The sequence below is a fragment of the Meleagris gallopavo genome, chromosome 8 (genome assembly GCF_000146605.3).
Source record: "Meleagris gallopavo isolate NT-WF06-2002-E0010 breed Aviagen turkey brand Nicholas breeding stock chromosome 8, Turkey_5.1, whole genome shotgun sequence".
Lineage (NCBI taxonomy): Eukaryota > Metazoa > Chordata > Aves > Galliformes > Phasianidae > Meleagris > Meleagris gallopavo.
The window spans coordinates 3,551,186-3,566,921 of record NC_015018.2 but is presented as its reverse complement, the minus strand read 5'-3'; the positions used below and the strand labels follow the sequence as shown (position 1 = coordinate 3,566,921).

Genomic DNA, 15,736 nt, shown 5'->3' with positions numbered 1-15,736 from the left:
CTCCTGTAGCAGACTGCTTCTGTGTACCTGCACCACTCCTTATCCAACCACGAGGAGATGCGGTGGTATTACAGCTCAGCTGTACACGCTTCAAGTTCTGTATGCAGCAAGCAGAACTGGTGCTCCCATCAAGACGGCGCGAACAGGAGAGATGGTGGGGAGCTAAACAACAGTAAAAGTGGATGGAGCCAGGAGGGGAATGGAAAGCTGCTTAGACAGTGATTTTAGGAGAGCTTTATCCACAGCTGTTGGGCACAGATAGAATTAATCCCAAAGGAAAAGGGAAAATCACCCTTCCATGCTAACATGCTGATGTGGGGAGGTTTACAAACTGGGGCTGAGAAGGGCAGACCACAGAGAGGTATATAAACAAGGGCATAAAATCAAATACCATCAATGTTGGATACAAGGGCAAAAAATAGGCAGAGATAAATAAGAGAAGCCTGGAAGTCTCTTCATTCCATCAGAACTATGAGCTATTGAGGAAGTGCAGTGTTTCTGGGCTAATTTATGTGATAGAAATATTACATCAAAAAGCAATAGTTTACTTAGGATGCAAGACAAGGTAATGAGAAGGAGCATACTGCCTGGTGCACCCAAGATGCATGCTCTAGGGCGCAGAGGAAGACCAATCTCATACTAAAAGTGACTACAGAATTGTAGAATGACCAAGGTTGGAAAATACCTCCAAGATCATCCATTCCAACCGTCTACCTACCACCGATATTTCCCACTAATCCATGCCCCTAGGTACAAAACTTAAATGTTTCTTGAAGACCCCCAGGGTTGGTGACTCCACCACCTCCTTGGGCAGCCCGTTCCAGCACTTGACCACTCTCTTAGAGAAGAGGTATTTCCTAATGTCCAACCTGAATCTCCCCTGGTGCAATGTGAGCCCATTTCTTCTGGAAGCCACTTGGTGTTTTACACAAAATCTTCTGCAGTGGCTGAGGTTACTTGACCAACATCGTGTAACTTTGCACAACCACTGATACATCTTCATCCATTTCCTTACTCTGCTCTTCACATGAAAATTTAGCACGCCGTTAAGACAGAAGCATTTCCCCAAGATTTCAAAAGACGCAAATCTGTCAGACACAGGTCCTCTTCTCTCTCCAAAATGAATACACACTGTTAGTGCAGAGCCATTCTCGTAGTGATAACAGAGGCAGCAAGGAGAAGCAGACAGGCTGGCACAGAGCTGGCTGACCAGTGCCCTGCTGCATGCCTGCAGTTCGCAGATACGGTAAACTCTTCCCATCTCTGCCTCTGGCACACGTGTAACTGGCAGCCAGGGCACTAACCTGTCACAGCCACCTGAATAACAACAACTCTGCCAGGTAAATCTTGACAGAACAAATCCCTAAACATTAGGTGAGTACGAGGGATTAAAGAAACCGTAAGCTGTCTTTAGAATGGTGTTTTGCACACGGATTCACAAAGAACAAGTCCATAAAACGTCTGCTTCCCTCATTAGTACACAATCCTCTTTAGGTACTGCGAGGGAGTTTGCTATTGCTTCCTTGCACACAGCTATTATTTCCCCAACACAAAACAGCCTGTAAAGTTGGATGGTTCCAATGTTGGGTCACTTCTGGCATAACTCGGTAATAAAATTCCCTCTCACAAATTCCTGGCATGGCTTTTGCTGGAACTCATTGCCACTGAGAATAGCTTTTAATAATTCAAATTGGAGAACAAAGAACAGACTACTATCAGACTTAAGCACATTGCAGCTGTTGGCTTTAACTGGCACCACAAGACACACCACAGCGTGGTGGAGCATCAGTAAGATTTCATCTGAAACACACAAACTGAATGTTGAGCCTGAAATATATAAAAAACACACCGAGGACTGAAAAGCAGCAATTAAAGACTGCACTTAAAGACAAGGCAGTTCCCAGTGAAGTTGTTTTATAAGTCATTCACCTCAGCTTGCATGCCAACAGACCTGACTAGGTGGCCAGCTCCATCCAACACTTGTCAGAAGGCCAATTTTTAAAATGCCTGAAGTTACAGCAGCATGTGCAGTTCTGTAGTGTTTATTAGTCGAAGTTTGATTAAAATTCACCTCTTCCTTGTTAATGCAATGAGAACTGCAATCCTCTCTCCACAGTGGCGTGCATGAGTGGTAGAACCAAAAATTAAGTGGCAATGATGCCTTCCTACTGCTCTAACTCCATTTAGCTCTGCAGATACACTGCAATGAAAATAAGTTCCTCCCTGTTCATCTTCATTACTACTGCCATCCAAATTCCCATCAGCAATGCCTGAGGACTGAAAGGAAGGACAAGAGGATTTTCATTGCCACTGAGGACACAGTATGGCCCTAAATATTCAGGGAACTCAAATATGGTCCACTACAGGTCTGTTGGTTTCTTATGCAGCATTCTGTTTCTTGGAATGCTTCAGAAACCAGGAGGTCCAACCCTGAAGCCTGGGAAGCAGCAGCTCCAGGCAGCGGCCAGCACTGTGTATGGTGGGGGTGAGGTTGCTGCAGCCCATCCCAGGCAGAGAAGACTCCTGCTGAGCACAGGGCTGCACCCCAGCATGGATCCAGCTCACCAGCCATATCCCGGCATGGGAGAGATCCTGACACAAGACCTGCTGCTGAGAAAGATGCGAAGAACAGGCAAACATAAGGCTCTCTATAAAGTTTCCTTGGAAACCACTGTGAAATTCCACACGAACCAGCTAATCCACCTGAAAGCACGGGATATGGAATCAGCCACACGAGAGCCCCGTGGCAATGGCAGCTCTGTAACACTCACAGTCCTTGCTCAAGACTTGGTAAGGCAGCATCCAGTTTTATAGACCTTTCACTGGCAGAGAAGATGCACAACAGAGCCTGAAAGCACTGCGACATTCCAGACACCCCTGAGCTCGGCTGTATGCGTATGCTCAGAAGCTGCTCACAAACTGAAGAAACAACTCAGTCTGAAGGATGTTTTAGACTCTTGCCATTACCTCAATGTAATGCGTGCACAATTTCCTCAGCAGAAAATTCCATGGGGAAAAAAAAAGTATTTCCTTTCTCTGACAATGATAGCCTGCTGTGTTTATTTAGTTTCTGGAGCGGATAAAATTATTTAAGAAATAAAATAAGAATCGTATTTCCTTCAGGACTCTGATATAGCAAGCACTGTGGACTCTGAGCTCTAAGCAATGAAGACCATATAGTCTGTAACCTCTAACTGACAATTCTGGTTCCCCACAATTTCTTAGCAAAACAAGTCTAAACTCTTGGTATTTGAAAGTGTAAGTAAATCTGGCAACAAAGCAGAGCACAGAGCAGTCAGCTTGTGCTGGTATGCAAAATAAAAAAGCTGGAAATGAGGTTTATTTTGAACTTGAGAATGCTCCTTCTTTGCAAAAAGCTTTTGATAATGATTATTTCTACTATTCTATCAGACATAATACAAATTAGATACAAAGCATGTACCTAGGCAGGAAGGAGCACCGCTGAGCCAATTTACTCTGCATGTAACAACATTAAATTATTTAGAAAACAACCAAGAGATAATGTCTTTATACCTAGTTACCCTAATCCTATAAAAGCACATTGGGTTATTGCTCAACATAAAGGAAATTTGCTTTCTTACGTATTACTTCAGGTTTTTTTCTCCTTTTGTGCTCATCATGAATAATCCTGTCCTCCACAAACCCTACGCACGCTCCAGCGTTTTGTTTCATCATCACTTCCCCCAGTTGCAGGGGGAACGTTACACTCCATTCAGCCAAACAGTAAGACATTCATCCTCACTTCGACCCAAGGACCTATCTTCAGATCCCAGCATACAAGATTTTTTACTGCTATAGCAAGCAATTTCAAAATAAAGCAGAAATTCACAGATTCATCTGCAAAGTCATGCACTGCATTACAGTGCTTCAGAGAAAATGCATCAGCAGAATGCATTAACAGTTGATATTCTTGAGGAAGGAGATCGCTGAGCCGGTGCTTCTCAGCTGACAGTACTATATGGAAACGCTAAAGTTGAACAAACCCCAGTCTTTATCATCTAATTTACTGAATGTAGCCTTATTAATTAATCATCCTGATCACAGTGGGAACAAAGATCACCCAAGAAAAGGGCTGATCTCTGTTAACCACCATACACTGCAACCACTACCTGGTGTCATTCTACAAGCAGTCAAATTTAGAATCATAGAATCATAGTGTGGATATGAAACACAATGTGGTCATTTGGAGGGAAATGTCTAATTAATTTCACTATTTGCTATTTTTTGCAATTTCCTTTAATGTGAAACAACTCAGTACAGAGAAGTGAAAGGGAAAATGGCAGAGAAAAGGCGGGCCAAAGGGCTGGGAATTCTGAACTCAGCTAGCAGCTCCTCAGCTCTCCATTCCAGGAGAGGGAAAAATGCTCCCCAGAGCAAAACAGATAGAAAACAAGCTCAAAAGCCCTGATATTACCAGTACAAGCATTTTGAGAAGTCTGCCTTTGCATAAATACATGCAGGCTGCACTGTCACTTATCTTTAATGAAGTCAAAATACAAAATCACCACCAAGACCATGCTGAAAAAATCAGAAGACAGTGGAAATCTCTTGATATGGCAATGTCAAGGGTTTAGTGTCTAGATATAGTTATTATACAATTGTTACTAAATTGTAAACCAATTAGCTATAGTTGTACCTATGCATTTCTCAGAATAAGGTGATTCCATCAGACTTTTTCCATGAATGACTCCACCTCCACCAAGTTGGAGATTTTCTCCATATGGATGGAAATTAACCTCCTTTCGTTCCATGCTTACTTTTCACCTTACTGAATTAATGGTAAAAGAAAGTTCCCGAAGCAATACTATTTCCAGAGTTTTTGCAGAGCTTAAAACAGCCTTTTGAGAGGAGTACGATGGAGTATTTCATAGAAGACCTCACTGAGCTACCCCCCCATAGTTCCATTTCAAGGTCATCTTCCATATGTATTGTGCATACAAAGGAAGTGAATGCACACGACATTTCTAACACCTATCAGATGAGAGAAGCCAGAATCCTGAAGGAGAGCTACATGCACATGAATTTTCTTCTAAGCCTCACACCATTTCCTGTCACCTACAGCAGACACAAATAGACCCATCTGAACCATCATAATCGAGGTGGGTGAAAGAAATGGCAAATCTGACATTGACGTGTAGTCCACAGGGTATGGAAAGCTTGTTGATGAAATTAAAGCAGCTGGTGGAAAACTGAGGTGCTTATTGAATTATGGCAAGGAATCGCGACACCATCAGAAATATCAGCTGAAGACATACTCGTTTTATCTCTCAGAAAGTGAAAACTCCTAAGCCAAGTAGAGAGTGATGTTTTAAATCTTTTCTTCTGAGGTGTATTTCTTGGACCATTAACCAACATACTTCTCAGGCTGTGCTGAGTAAGCCTTTCCAGTGCGAACGTTCTGAATTATGTATTTCCTAATAGCTTGTAACCACTCTCTAGTGAATGTTACAGGCGGCTGGGGAGAATCTGGTGTAACTTGCTCTCCAAAGTTGTTTAAATCACTTTTTTTTTTTTTTTTGGGGGGGGGGGTGGGAAGGGGAAAGGAAAGATTGCTACAATTTCCAAAATGATCAACTGTAAGTTTTTTTAACTCAGTGTATTGCAATTGGTGGTTAATGGTATATTCTCAAAGCTTAATATTTAACAGCACTCCACTGGCATAAAAAGTGACACAAAAGAGCTGAATAACCTCTGGTGTGGCCAATTTTGCTAATGATAGTCTTTTTTATGTTAATGAATTATACCAAATGTTCTCATTTCATAAATTAATGCACCATCTGTGTTGTGGTTTAACTCATCTCTAGTGTATGAGAACCAAAAGGCTCGTTGTCAACCTCAAAGATAAGATCAGACCATTTTCTCTGTCTGGAGAACTGCCTGCTGGAAACGGGAGCTGCCATTTTCCAGGAAGGACCCTCTGTTGTGACTTTTTTTCCCTTGCAGCTCATTTACCTGTGCCTGTAAAGGCAAGGTGGGTTTTCCATCCCACTTCCTCATATCCCTTTGCATGGTCATGCAGGTAAAACCACAGGATGGTACACGGTGTGCATCCTCTCTCTCAAGCAGAGGAACACTTACTTCTAATAGCTGAGATATCGGTTGGGTGGGGAACAAGACATATCGTGTTTGAATTGCTGGACCTTCTGGGACAGTTCCTCAATAGTCGAGACACAGGCGTGTAAGGAGGAAGAAAGAGCATCTTCATGTTGTCAAAGCAGCCACAGCCACTTCATCTACTGCTGGACTTTTGTCATCTTTCCAGTTCCTTCCTATCACGGTGCTGGCATACAGTGACGGTGCATTCTATACACCTCTCTGCCACATCGGTCACATCTGCATCGTGTAATCTGGATCCTGGGAGCTGGTATCATCATCCAAATTAATTCCATACATCATCTCTACCACAGCTAGTTCCCTCAAGTGCTGGATATACCTCTCTCCATGGTGGTCCATTTGCCTGGGTTAACTACCAAGTTTTCCTTGAAGGGATACCTTTCCCTCAAGGCTGACAAGTCACCACCACAGGGTGAAAGACTTTTCCAATTGCTCTGTCAGCATCTCTGGCTCTAGAAAGAGATCCCAGCTGCTTGGCTTCACTGCCCACTAAGTCCAGGCTATCGGTTCCACCAACTCAGCTCTGGAGCAGCCAAGTGGCAATGTGCTCGCCTGGACAGTGGTCGTAATACTTTCACAAATCTCGCAGCTCAGTCAAAAGTTGCGTGGTTTAGTTCTCTTCCTCCTGCTTTTGTGATGGCCCCACTCCATCTTCTCTGTCTTCTCCAAACTTATAAGCTCTTTTTGCAAAACCTTCTGACTTTCATAGACATTTTTTCATCTTGCTTATATGCGCAACAGCTACAGGCACTGGTTGGTTCTCTGGTTGAGCTGTAGGATTCGTCACAGGGGTTGGATTAACCTCAAGACTGGCTGTGAGGATCGCGGTACCTGCAGGGCCATTCAGAAGGGTTAGAGTAACCACAAGATCCATCAAAAAGGCCAGAGCAACTGCAGGATCTGTCGCAGGTGTTGGAGCAGCTGCAGGCTCCATCACAGGAACTGGAGCAACCTCAAAGCCCATCACAGGAGTTGGACCACCCACAGGGCTTGCTGAGAGGGTTGGATTGACAGCAGGATCTGTCTCAACGTTTGGAGCAACCATAGGACCTGCTTCAGGAACTGGAGCTACTGCAGGGTCTATCACAGTTGGAGGGACCGTTGCATTGTCATCAGATCCAGAAGTATTCTCTTCCCCTTGAGGATGCTGAACAGCATTTAACAGAGCTTGATAGACGTGGGGCAGGCCCCAAAACATTGCAGTGATTTGTGCCTTTATAGGATTGCCAAAGCAACAGTAGACCTTTTCCAAATATTCTACTAGATACAGGATTCTGCAGCTGTTCAGAGGTGAAGTTCCAAACCTCTGGGAGTGTCCAGTGCTCTAGGCACCTGCCCATATCATCCCACACCTTCTACCACTCAGAACTATCCTGCATCAGGGCAGATCTCTGGGTGATATACTTCAATAACGCTTTAATCTCAAACATAACCTGAAACACATTCATGACACAGCAATAGGAATCTGCTGGTTTGAACATCTGACGGATATTCAGAATTGTCAAGAGCTATTGTAACTAGCTCTGTGGAAAGAAAGAAAAATGAAAGGGAGGCTGAGGAACTGCTGTAAAGTGTCCTCCACTATCTCCTCCATAGCCGGGCTCCCCGAGGAGAGAAAGCAAAGTGTGTAATTATTGATAGTATCAACAATATGGATTCCATAGCCCAAAGATGATTGCAATGCTGAATGCATACAAACCAGCAGTTTCTCAGCTGCCAATTTCATCACAATACAGGCCAAGGCCACGCAGCACAGCAAAATAAAAACATTAATCCAACTCTGTAGATGATAAACAATGCAACAGGAAAAACAAGCAGCAAGCAAGGTGCTGCACAATATAGTTCCATGAAAAGACTCCCATAGAGTCCATAAATAGGGGAAAAAATTAACATTGTGACCAGCAATTATCAAACCACCACTACACCCTGCATTAACACGCTCTGGTAAAATCTGCTTGGAGCTCCACACTGGGAGCTCCACATTGACTTATGGTTTAACCAGCAGATGGCTCAGCACCACACAGCTGCTCGCTCACTGCCTCCATCCCAGTGGGGTGGGGGAGAGAATTGGAAAAAACGAAGTAGAATTGGTGGATTGAGATAAAACTATTTACTAAGATAGAGAAAAGGAAAAGTATTCTTTTTTATTACATATAACTATTATTATAGTTATGGCAAATCACGGAATATATGTATGTGAATGTATATAACAAGTGATGCACAAGCAATTGCTCACCACCCGATGACCAATGCCCAGTAGCCCCCAAGCAATAGAAGAGAGAGAGATGAACTCCCACCCCCTTCAGAACTCCTCCTGCTTCATGTCATATAGTATGGAATATCCCTCTGGACACCTTAAGTCAGCCATCCTCATTCTGTTCCCTCCCAGCTCCCGGGCCATTTGCTGTGCATGGCCTTGGCTCTGTACAGCACTGCTTAGCAGCAGCTACAAACATGTTGTGTTATCAGCATTGTTCTTCTCCTAGGACCAAAACACAGCATCATACCAGGCACTCTGAAGAAAACAATTCTGTCCCAGCTGAACTAAGACAATCTAAGCTAATTTAGAAAGCTTTTCAGACAAAGCATTTTAGCCTGAGAAAGTCTCTAACATGTTTTTCCTCTGCCTGTGATTCCATATTGTGCAGCATAACATTACCAATTCCTATTGTTTTGCTTTTGTATTCCGCTTAAATAGTTAAAGCCTTTGCAACAATACTGAGAATACATTCTTATAAACCTGAGGGAGAAGATAGAAGAAATTTGACCATGACAGTGAAACAAATAGATTTCTATGTGAAAGAGACACTTACGGGAAGAACTTTTGAAGCTTTCCATCTCTATCAGTATTTTCAAAAAAACAATGCAGCACTTCTTTAACAATGCTCACATAACCCCTTCTAGCAAAGGTTGTGTTTAAAAACACACCTTTAGAAGCGACATTCTTACACCATTTTCATTTCCTGGCCTCACAGCATTTGCAGAGGTAAAGCATTCCCAACCTAATTTTAAGCATTCAAAAGCTGGCTTTGCAAATTTCATGTTTCCTCTCATTCGAAAGCTTCACTCACTGTCAAGTATTTACACAACTGTCAGAGACTTCCATGCGCAAGGACTAAGAACAGCAAGAAACTGTTCTGGAAGATTTCTAATCTGGCAGGAAAGGAATTCTTGGAGCACAGACTGAGGAGCATTACTCTAGGCTGTTTTCCAAGACTGTGGCAGGCTTTGCCAGATACTGAGCCCAGGAGGAAAGCACTGAGGGACATCTACAGTACAATGTGGGCTCTGAACACTGCTGACATCTGCTGGGAGCTGGAAACAAGCTGTTCCAGTGGTTACAAAAGGAGATATTTGCAGGGATCAAGAAAGGTTGAGAAGATATTAGCTCTGGCTGCTCTTGCTACGCTGCCTGTTCCAGCGTTCATGGTCTCAGTCCCCCAACACATCACGCACTTGACACTCTTCTATCAAGGCTGGCTTGTGTTACCCCACCTTCAGACTGCCCTCTGGAAAAGCTCTAGTTTGCTGGCAGCTCCTTTGGCTGCATGACAATCCAGAACTGGGAGGACCTCAAACGCAGCCTAAATCCAAATTAATGTTCTAAGATCTGCGCTACATTGTGTAAAAACCTGCAGGGCTGAACGTGTTTGCCTTCTGCACTCAACAAAATGGGAGCTACAAAAGAAATTTGTGTAAAGTAAAGCATGCTACGGTGACCTGGAAGGGTTAGGAAAGCGGAGGCCAACTTTTCATATTACTGTAAAGAAAAGATACGCTGTTCTTCAACTATCCAGTCAACACCAACACTTGACACTTTCTGAAAGCAAAATCTTAGTGTTAAGCAAGCAGACTTGTCTATTATTCATAGCTCCAGGAAGCGGACTCCCTGTAAGCACATACGATTGCCTGAGCAACTTTACAAGTGCTTCTGATGTTAGAATCGATCAGAGAAACTGTAAGAAAGACAGAACACGTCCTAAACATCTGGAAGTGAATCCATGGACTATTTTTTCCTAGCCCAATGAAGACAGCAAACTTCTTTTTCAGTGAGCGATTCTATCATCACCCTCAAGCTATTTCAATTTCTGTGGAGTTGGTAAGGTATGACAGTAGTCAGGATGGATCAGATCTGTATATATCTAAGAAATACCACTAATCACTGAACTCAGTGATGCCAAAATGTTTGTAACCACCTGTAGCATTTTCTTTCCTATATTGTACAGTTCATTGTTACATGCCATACATAACATACAGAAAATTATACTTGCCTTTTTAAAGGACAGTAGAATTGAAAACCTGGCTCCTGGAAGCTGCTGCTGACATGTATGAGCACTATTAAAACATATTTTACCAAAAGCTTTATTGTTAGCTTCTCAGTACGATAAAATACCACACCTGAACTGGGAGGCACTGATGATTCCAATGACCTGTCCTCCTCTCCCCAACATGTTCTATTCAATACAGATCAATAATAACACCCCGTTACTGACTTTTCACTTTTGTGTTATGTTAGTGGTACTGATTCTACCAGAATAAATTTTCTAAACTCTGTTTTCCCCTACAATGATGTTGCCCAAATACAATCACACCTGAAGCCATATCACCCCTCAGTGGACACACTGCCTCAGCCTCGTGGAGTCATGCTTTACCCATTTTACATCCCGGATTTTCAGCAGTGTATGTTCTGTCATCAGCATTTGGAGGCTCCACCGTGCTCTGAGGGACAGCTCTGAACCAGGTCTGAGCCTGCAAAGCGGGCAAGAATACAAGCAAAGACGTGCTTAGCTCTGCCTCCTTCCAGAGGAGGAGCAAATGGTGGGTTTGGGGAGCCAGTGCCATCACCTAGCCTACTGTGACCCACACCGAAACCAGGTCTTTTGGCAACAAGTAGACTGTGGCACAAAGGGAGCACTGCTGGCTGAATCTAAACACAAAACCAGTGAGTTGTCTGATATTTGTAGAGTAAGTAAATTGATTACCCTATGAGTTGATCTTTGTTTTGTTCCACAAGGGTGGGAGGAACATTAGAGACGATGACTTGCATATCCAACTGATTGACCACAGAGACCTGGAAACAAAAGAGTGAAATTCAATTGGCACTTCCACGTGTAACATCCTCTCTGTACAAACAGAATGGAATAATTGCTTTCCTGCCTTCACAGCCATGCGCTGATGTACCAACTTCTCATTTAATTGCAGAGTAAGAGAGCTGGGAAATCCTGCTTTGCTTGGCAGCCAGAACCAATAAACTGCAGGCAAATATTTAACCAGAACTGTAACTGGAGATCCACATCAGAATTGTACGCAGCTTTTTGGAAGGAAGCAGTAAATTAGCGTTTACTTACAGGATCATGAACCTCCCACATGCCACATTCAAAATCACTTATTAGCATTTCAGCATTTCTGATGACGTAACAGGAATATCCAACTTTGGAAACATGCACCAAGGTAAGTGCTAATACCAGATTAATTCAATTAGATCAAATTATACTTTGTTAGAAAATTAAATTATTGATCTGTTTTGAATGAAGCCATCAGTGGAAGTATTTCTTTTACCTCAAATTCCTTTAACTTCTCTCTCTATATGGGATAAAAACTCTCAGCTCAGCATTTTCTACCACAAAAGCATGCAACTCCTCTGTTTCTCAATGACAAGTTGGAGCATGAGTGTGTAGAAGGGCCTACAAGTGTGTAATACACTCAGCAGAGCTGGCAAACTGCTCCACATCTCCCCGTCTAGTTTCTTTGAGCTATGTTTAACATGATCCCAGGCAAAAGCTGCCTTCTGGTGAAATGTGTGCTGGTTTCCTCCTTCTAAAATGTTTGTTGCCTCCTGCAATAGCTCTCTCTTCACAAGATCGACCAGCTTGCTGATGACAGCAAACATCACACCTCGTGTACCACCTGTCTATAGAGGATTCCGGAGCTAAATTTGGAAAAGTAAGTAGGACAATGTTAAAATGGATAAATTCAAAAATCAGAGATATTCAACTCTGTTCTAAAAGAAAGAACAACCTGTGCGCTTTTCAAAAGAGAAGTGTGAGCCCTGCAAGCACTTCAGCAGAGAAGCTGGAATGTACTCTCACATCAAACAGCGATTTAAGCTTTGAAGCTTAATTCAACTTTAAATATTCAAATGTTCTTGAAATGTCATCAGATGCACTGATCAGCAGTACAGGCTTCTGTGTGAGAAATACAGAATTATAATGAGCTCAAAATAAATCTTAGACTATCGCCGTTAAAAGGAACTCTAAAGCAATGAACAGTTTAATATACTTAACTACATTACACAATTCAAGCAATGGCTGCACTTATTTACTGAGTACTGCATGAATGCAAAATGTCTCTTGAAGCTCAAGGAACCACAATTATGATTTACAAAGGGAAACAGATTTGTGACAAGCTACAGCAAACCAACGGCATGGAACAAAAACCACCGCAGCACTAACTCATATACTACATGCACTCGTAAAGATTTTCTTTTTTTTTCAATTATAAAACAGCATTAAGCCGGGGAACTATGTCAGATTTAACTAACGCTGTTCTGAGATAAGCTGTGGGAATAAACTGTTCCCTTCACTTCCACTTGAGGAGTGGAAACGCGCTCAGAGCAGAGGTGGAAGGGGTGAGACAGCGAAAGCCCTTCCTAAGGTACCACCTTCAACGCTCTGTGGTGGGGGCACAGTTACCTGGGACCATCCAAACCACCGTTCCTTGGAAAGCTTTTGCTGTTCCATAAACCAAGCAAAAAATCTGGTCCTGCATAATGCATAAGGCTGGCAGTCAGCATGTTCAGATGCCTCCCATCTATGAGTATCTGAAGAACACATGCTGAGAAGTAGGAACATTTCAGAATATGTTAAATTAGTAGCAGAGCAAACTGGATGTTTGTGGCAGAGGCTGGGAAGGCATCAAGCCCGTAAGTGTTCTCCCTTTGATCACCTGTTTAATTCCTTAGGCACCTTCCCATTTTTTTTAAAGCCAAGCACTGGGGCACTACCTGACCTCTAACTGATGCTGAGTGCTGGATGAGGAAAGGAGTCCTGTGACACCCTACGAATTTTAACAAACCTTAGATTAAAGATGATACCATTGTAAGTATTCACAGTCCAACCTTAATGACTTTAAGTGCTTATTTGCAGCAAACTCGTTATGAAGTGTGATTTCCTACTTCTTCCTTTCATCTTGAAGATATAAAGGAAAACTCCATCATGTAGACCCAAACTGTAGACTGAGATATCTGACTTTAGCCACCTTGCCAGTCTCAGCTAGCAAAACAGATAGGTAGCCTCTATGTGGAGCAGCCCCTATAGTACAAAGACATTTTACCAGTGGATTTGGTGGTTTATGCTGCTCACAGAACAGTGCCAGCATATGGAGGCACTGTTCTGATCCTGATTCTGGAGAATACCTGACTCTGCCCCATTCTTTGTTGTTCTGTCCCTTTGGTGGTGCTCTTCTCCCTATATTGTTCCCAGTGCAATCCTAACTTCTTCCCACACATCTCAGCTCTTTTGCATGTAAGCAATTGATTTCACTTCCCTCATCAACAGGCACTCCTTTAACTTGTACTGAAAGCAGTAACACCTTCCAGTCTGAACTCCTGACACTGGCACAAGTGTCTCTTGGCAGCGGGTCAAATCCTATCGAACTATGAAGCCCAGAACAGCTTAGTCTGGTTAGAAGGGATCTTTGTGTACGGATCATATTCAGTGAGAACCTAAACTTTCATGTTAGAATAGTGTCAGTCTGTAATTGCTCAAGAACACTGTGCCAGACTGCCCATCATTCACTAAGAAAACCTAAATACATCTCTATATATTAATGAGACAAACGTCACTTCCTAATTTTAATGCCACTTCTTTCTGGCTGTATTTGAATCTAGTTTTCCCACACTCATTGCGTGAGAATGCCCTGCCATTTTGAGAGGCCAAGCACGAGGACGTCATACATTATGCTTATTTGCTCAATTACTGCATAACTCAATACACCAAGTATTATGGCTATCATCTGTATCATTTGACAGTGTTCCCATGAACTAGATAACGTACTTCGTCCCTACAACATTATGCTAATATTAATCCAATCTATCATGCTATAAGGGCTTTGAAGAAATGAAGCTCTGATCGTTCCTGTGACTGGGCTAAGTCAATGTCCTTTACTAAGCACAAAAAAGGAAGTCAGGGCCTAAAGCTGATGCCATTTTTGAATTGTCGCTTTCCCTGAAAGCTTCAAGTGCAGTTTTAGCCCAAAGTTATTTCTTGCCTCTCTCTTCCAGACGCGAACAAGTCATAGCTCTCAGAGCCTGTTTGCTCAGCTCTGTGCCTGCCCTGCATGCCAGACAGACATCTAACTGTGACCGAGAAGCTCTGTAGTGACCTTAACAGACCAAGTTAGTGAGCTTTTACTTTGTTTATTCATTGGGGTTTTAAGACATACTAGCTCTGCTTCACATATGCTGAACGGGAGCTGAGTGCACCTTGCTGTCTCAGAGAACAGATAGAGCAGATATGTAAACAGTTGGGTATTTGACCAACCTTATACTTAGAATGCACAATCACTTCATTTTCTGCCATCAGGGTTCAGAATGCCCAGAACATAACTTAACCCACACTTAACATCAACAGCTATAATTTAAACTGAATCATGAAAAATTGCTCATTGAACAAATAAAATACTGAACACCGTGTCTGGTGTGGTAACTGAGATCAGTACCTCTGTCCTGGAATGTGAAGGTATTTCAGACAGGCACAAAAGCTCCTCATTTAAAAAAAGAGTTTTATTTCAGTGACTTGTAAAGATCAAGAACACTGTTTATGGCCTTCCTGTAGGTCTGCTTAGAATTAAGCTTTATGTAGTGTTCAGATTTCATCGCTCTAACAAGATAAAGCCTGGCTCATACTTACAAGTACGTCTGCTTTGCTGCTCAGTCCTTTTCCGTAATCGTCAGTCGCAATGACCTGAAACTTGAAATAGGATCTTCTCATATTTTTGAACAGCATAGCAGTTTTTATTAGCCCCGTGTAAGCTTCAATCACAAAACCTTCTTTACCATCCTTGATTGGAGGAATGATGAGCCTGTATTGCATGGCACTGTAATTCCCAGTGTCTTTATCGTCAGCCTAATAGGGAAAAAATAAAAACAAGCATAGGCAAATAAAATAAATATTCACACAAAGAATCATTAACCTTGTCCTGTAAGTAAAGTTGCACATCGGTCCAGCAAATCTTTCCCACTGACGTTTAAAACATCAGATTCCAGTGAGCAGCTATTACTGTGAATGGTTCATTTAACTCTGCCGCATAGAGTTTTGCTTTTCCAGCAATTTCTTTCTCCTACATTAGCACCAAACTGTTAGAATAAAAATAAAATAAGAGGACTTTCCAGGTCTTCATCAAACTGAAGAGGTAAGAACAGAATAATCCTGAGAAACAGCCACTGTTGAGTTCTTGCTAGCACATATTAAATAGGAAAGAGAAAACGAGGAACGCACCCACACAGACAAGAATGTCGTCCCTCTTTTGGAGGCAGTCGTCATTCTCATGGATTGAGCACTTATTTTTGTACTTTTTAAAATATTTTTAACTGTTTTTTTTT

The 15,736-nt window shown here is 42.4% G+C and overlaps 1 protein-coding gene across 7 annotated transcripts in view; it reads right to left on the bottom strand.

Moving 5' to 3' along the window:
• The window catches only part of PCDH15 (protocadherin related 15), a 566,546-nt gene that overhangs the window by 31,100 nt on the left and 519,710 nt on the right, over positions 1 to 15,736 (bottom strand). For 6 of the 7 annotated variants that reach the window (XR_002117515.2, XR_004160438.1, XR_002117520.2 and 3 more), the window contains 2 exons: positions 15,045 to 15,260; positions 11,118 to 11,206 (listed from right to left, as the gene is read on the bottom strand). Coding sequence is in view for 3 of the 7 variants with exons in the window: in XM_031554340.1 (XP_031410200.1) it covers positions 11,118 to 11,206; positions 15,045 to 15,260 (305 nt within the window). In the remaining 4 variants the exon portion in view is untranslated. Of the gene's footprint in view, positions 1 to 11,117; positions 11,207 to 15,044; positions 15,261 to 15,736 lie in introns of those variants that run through there. The other variant, XM_031554339.1, reaches the window with a different exon arrangement.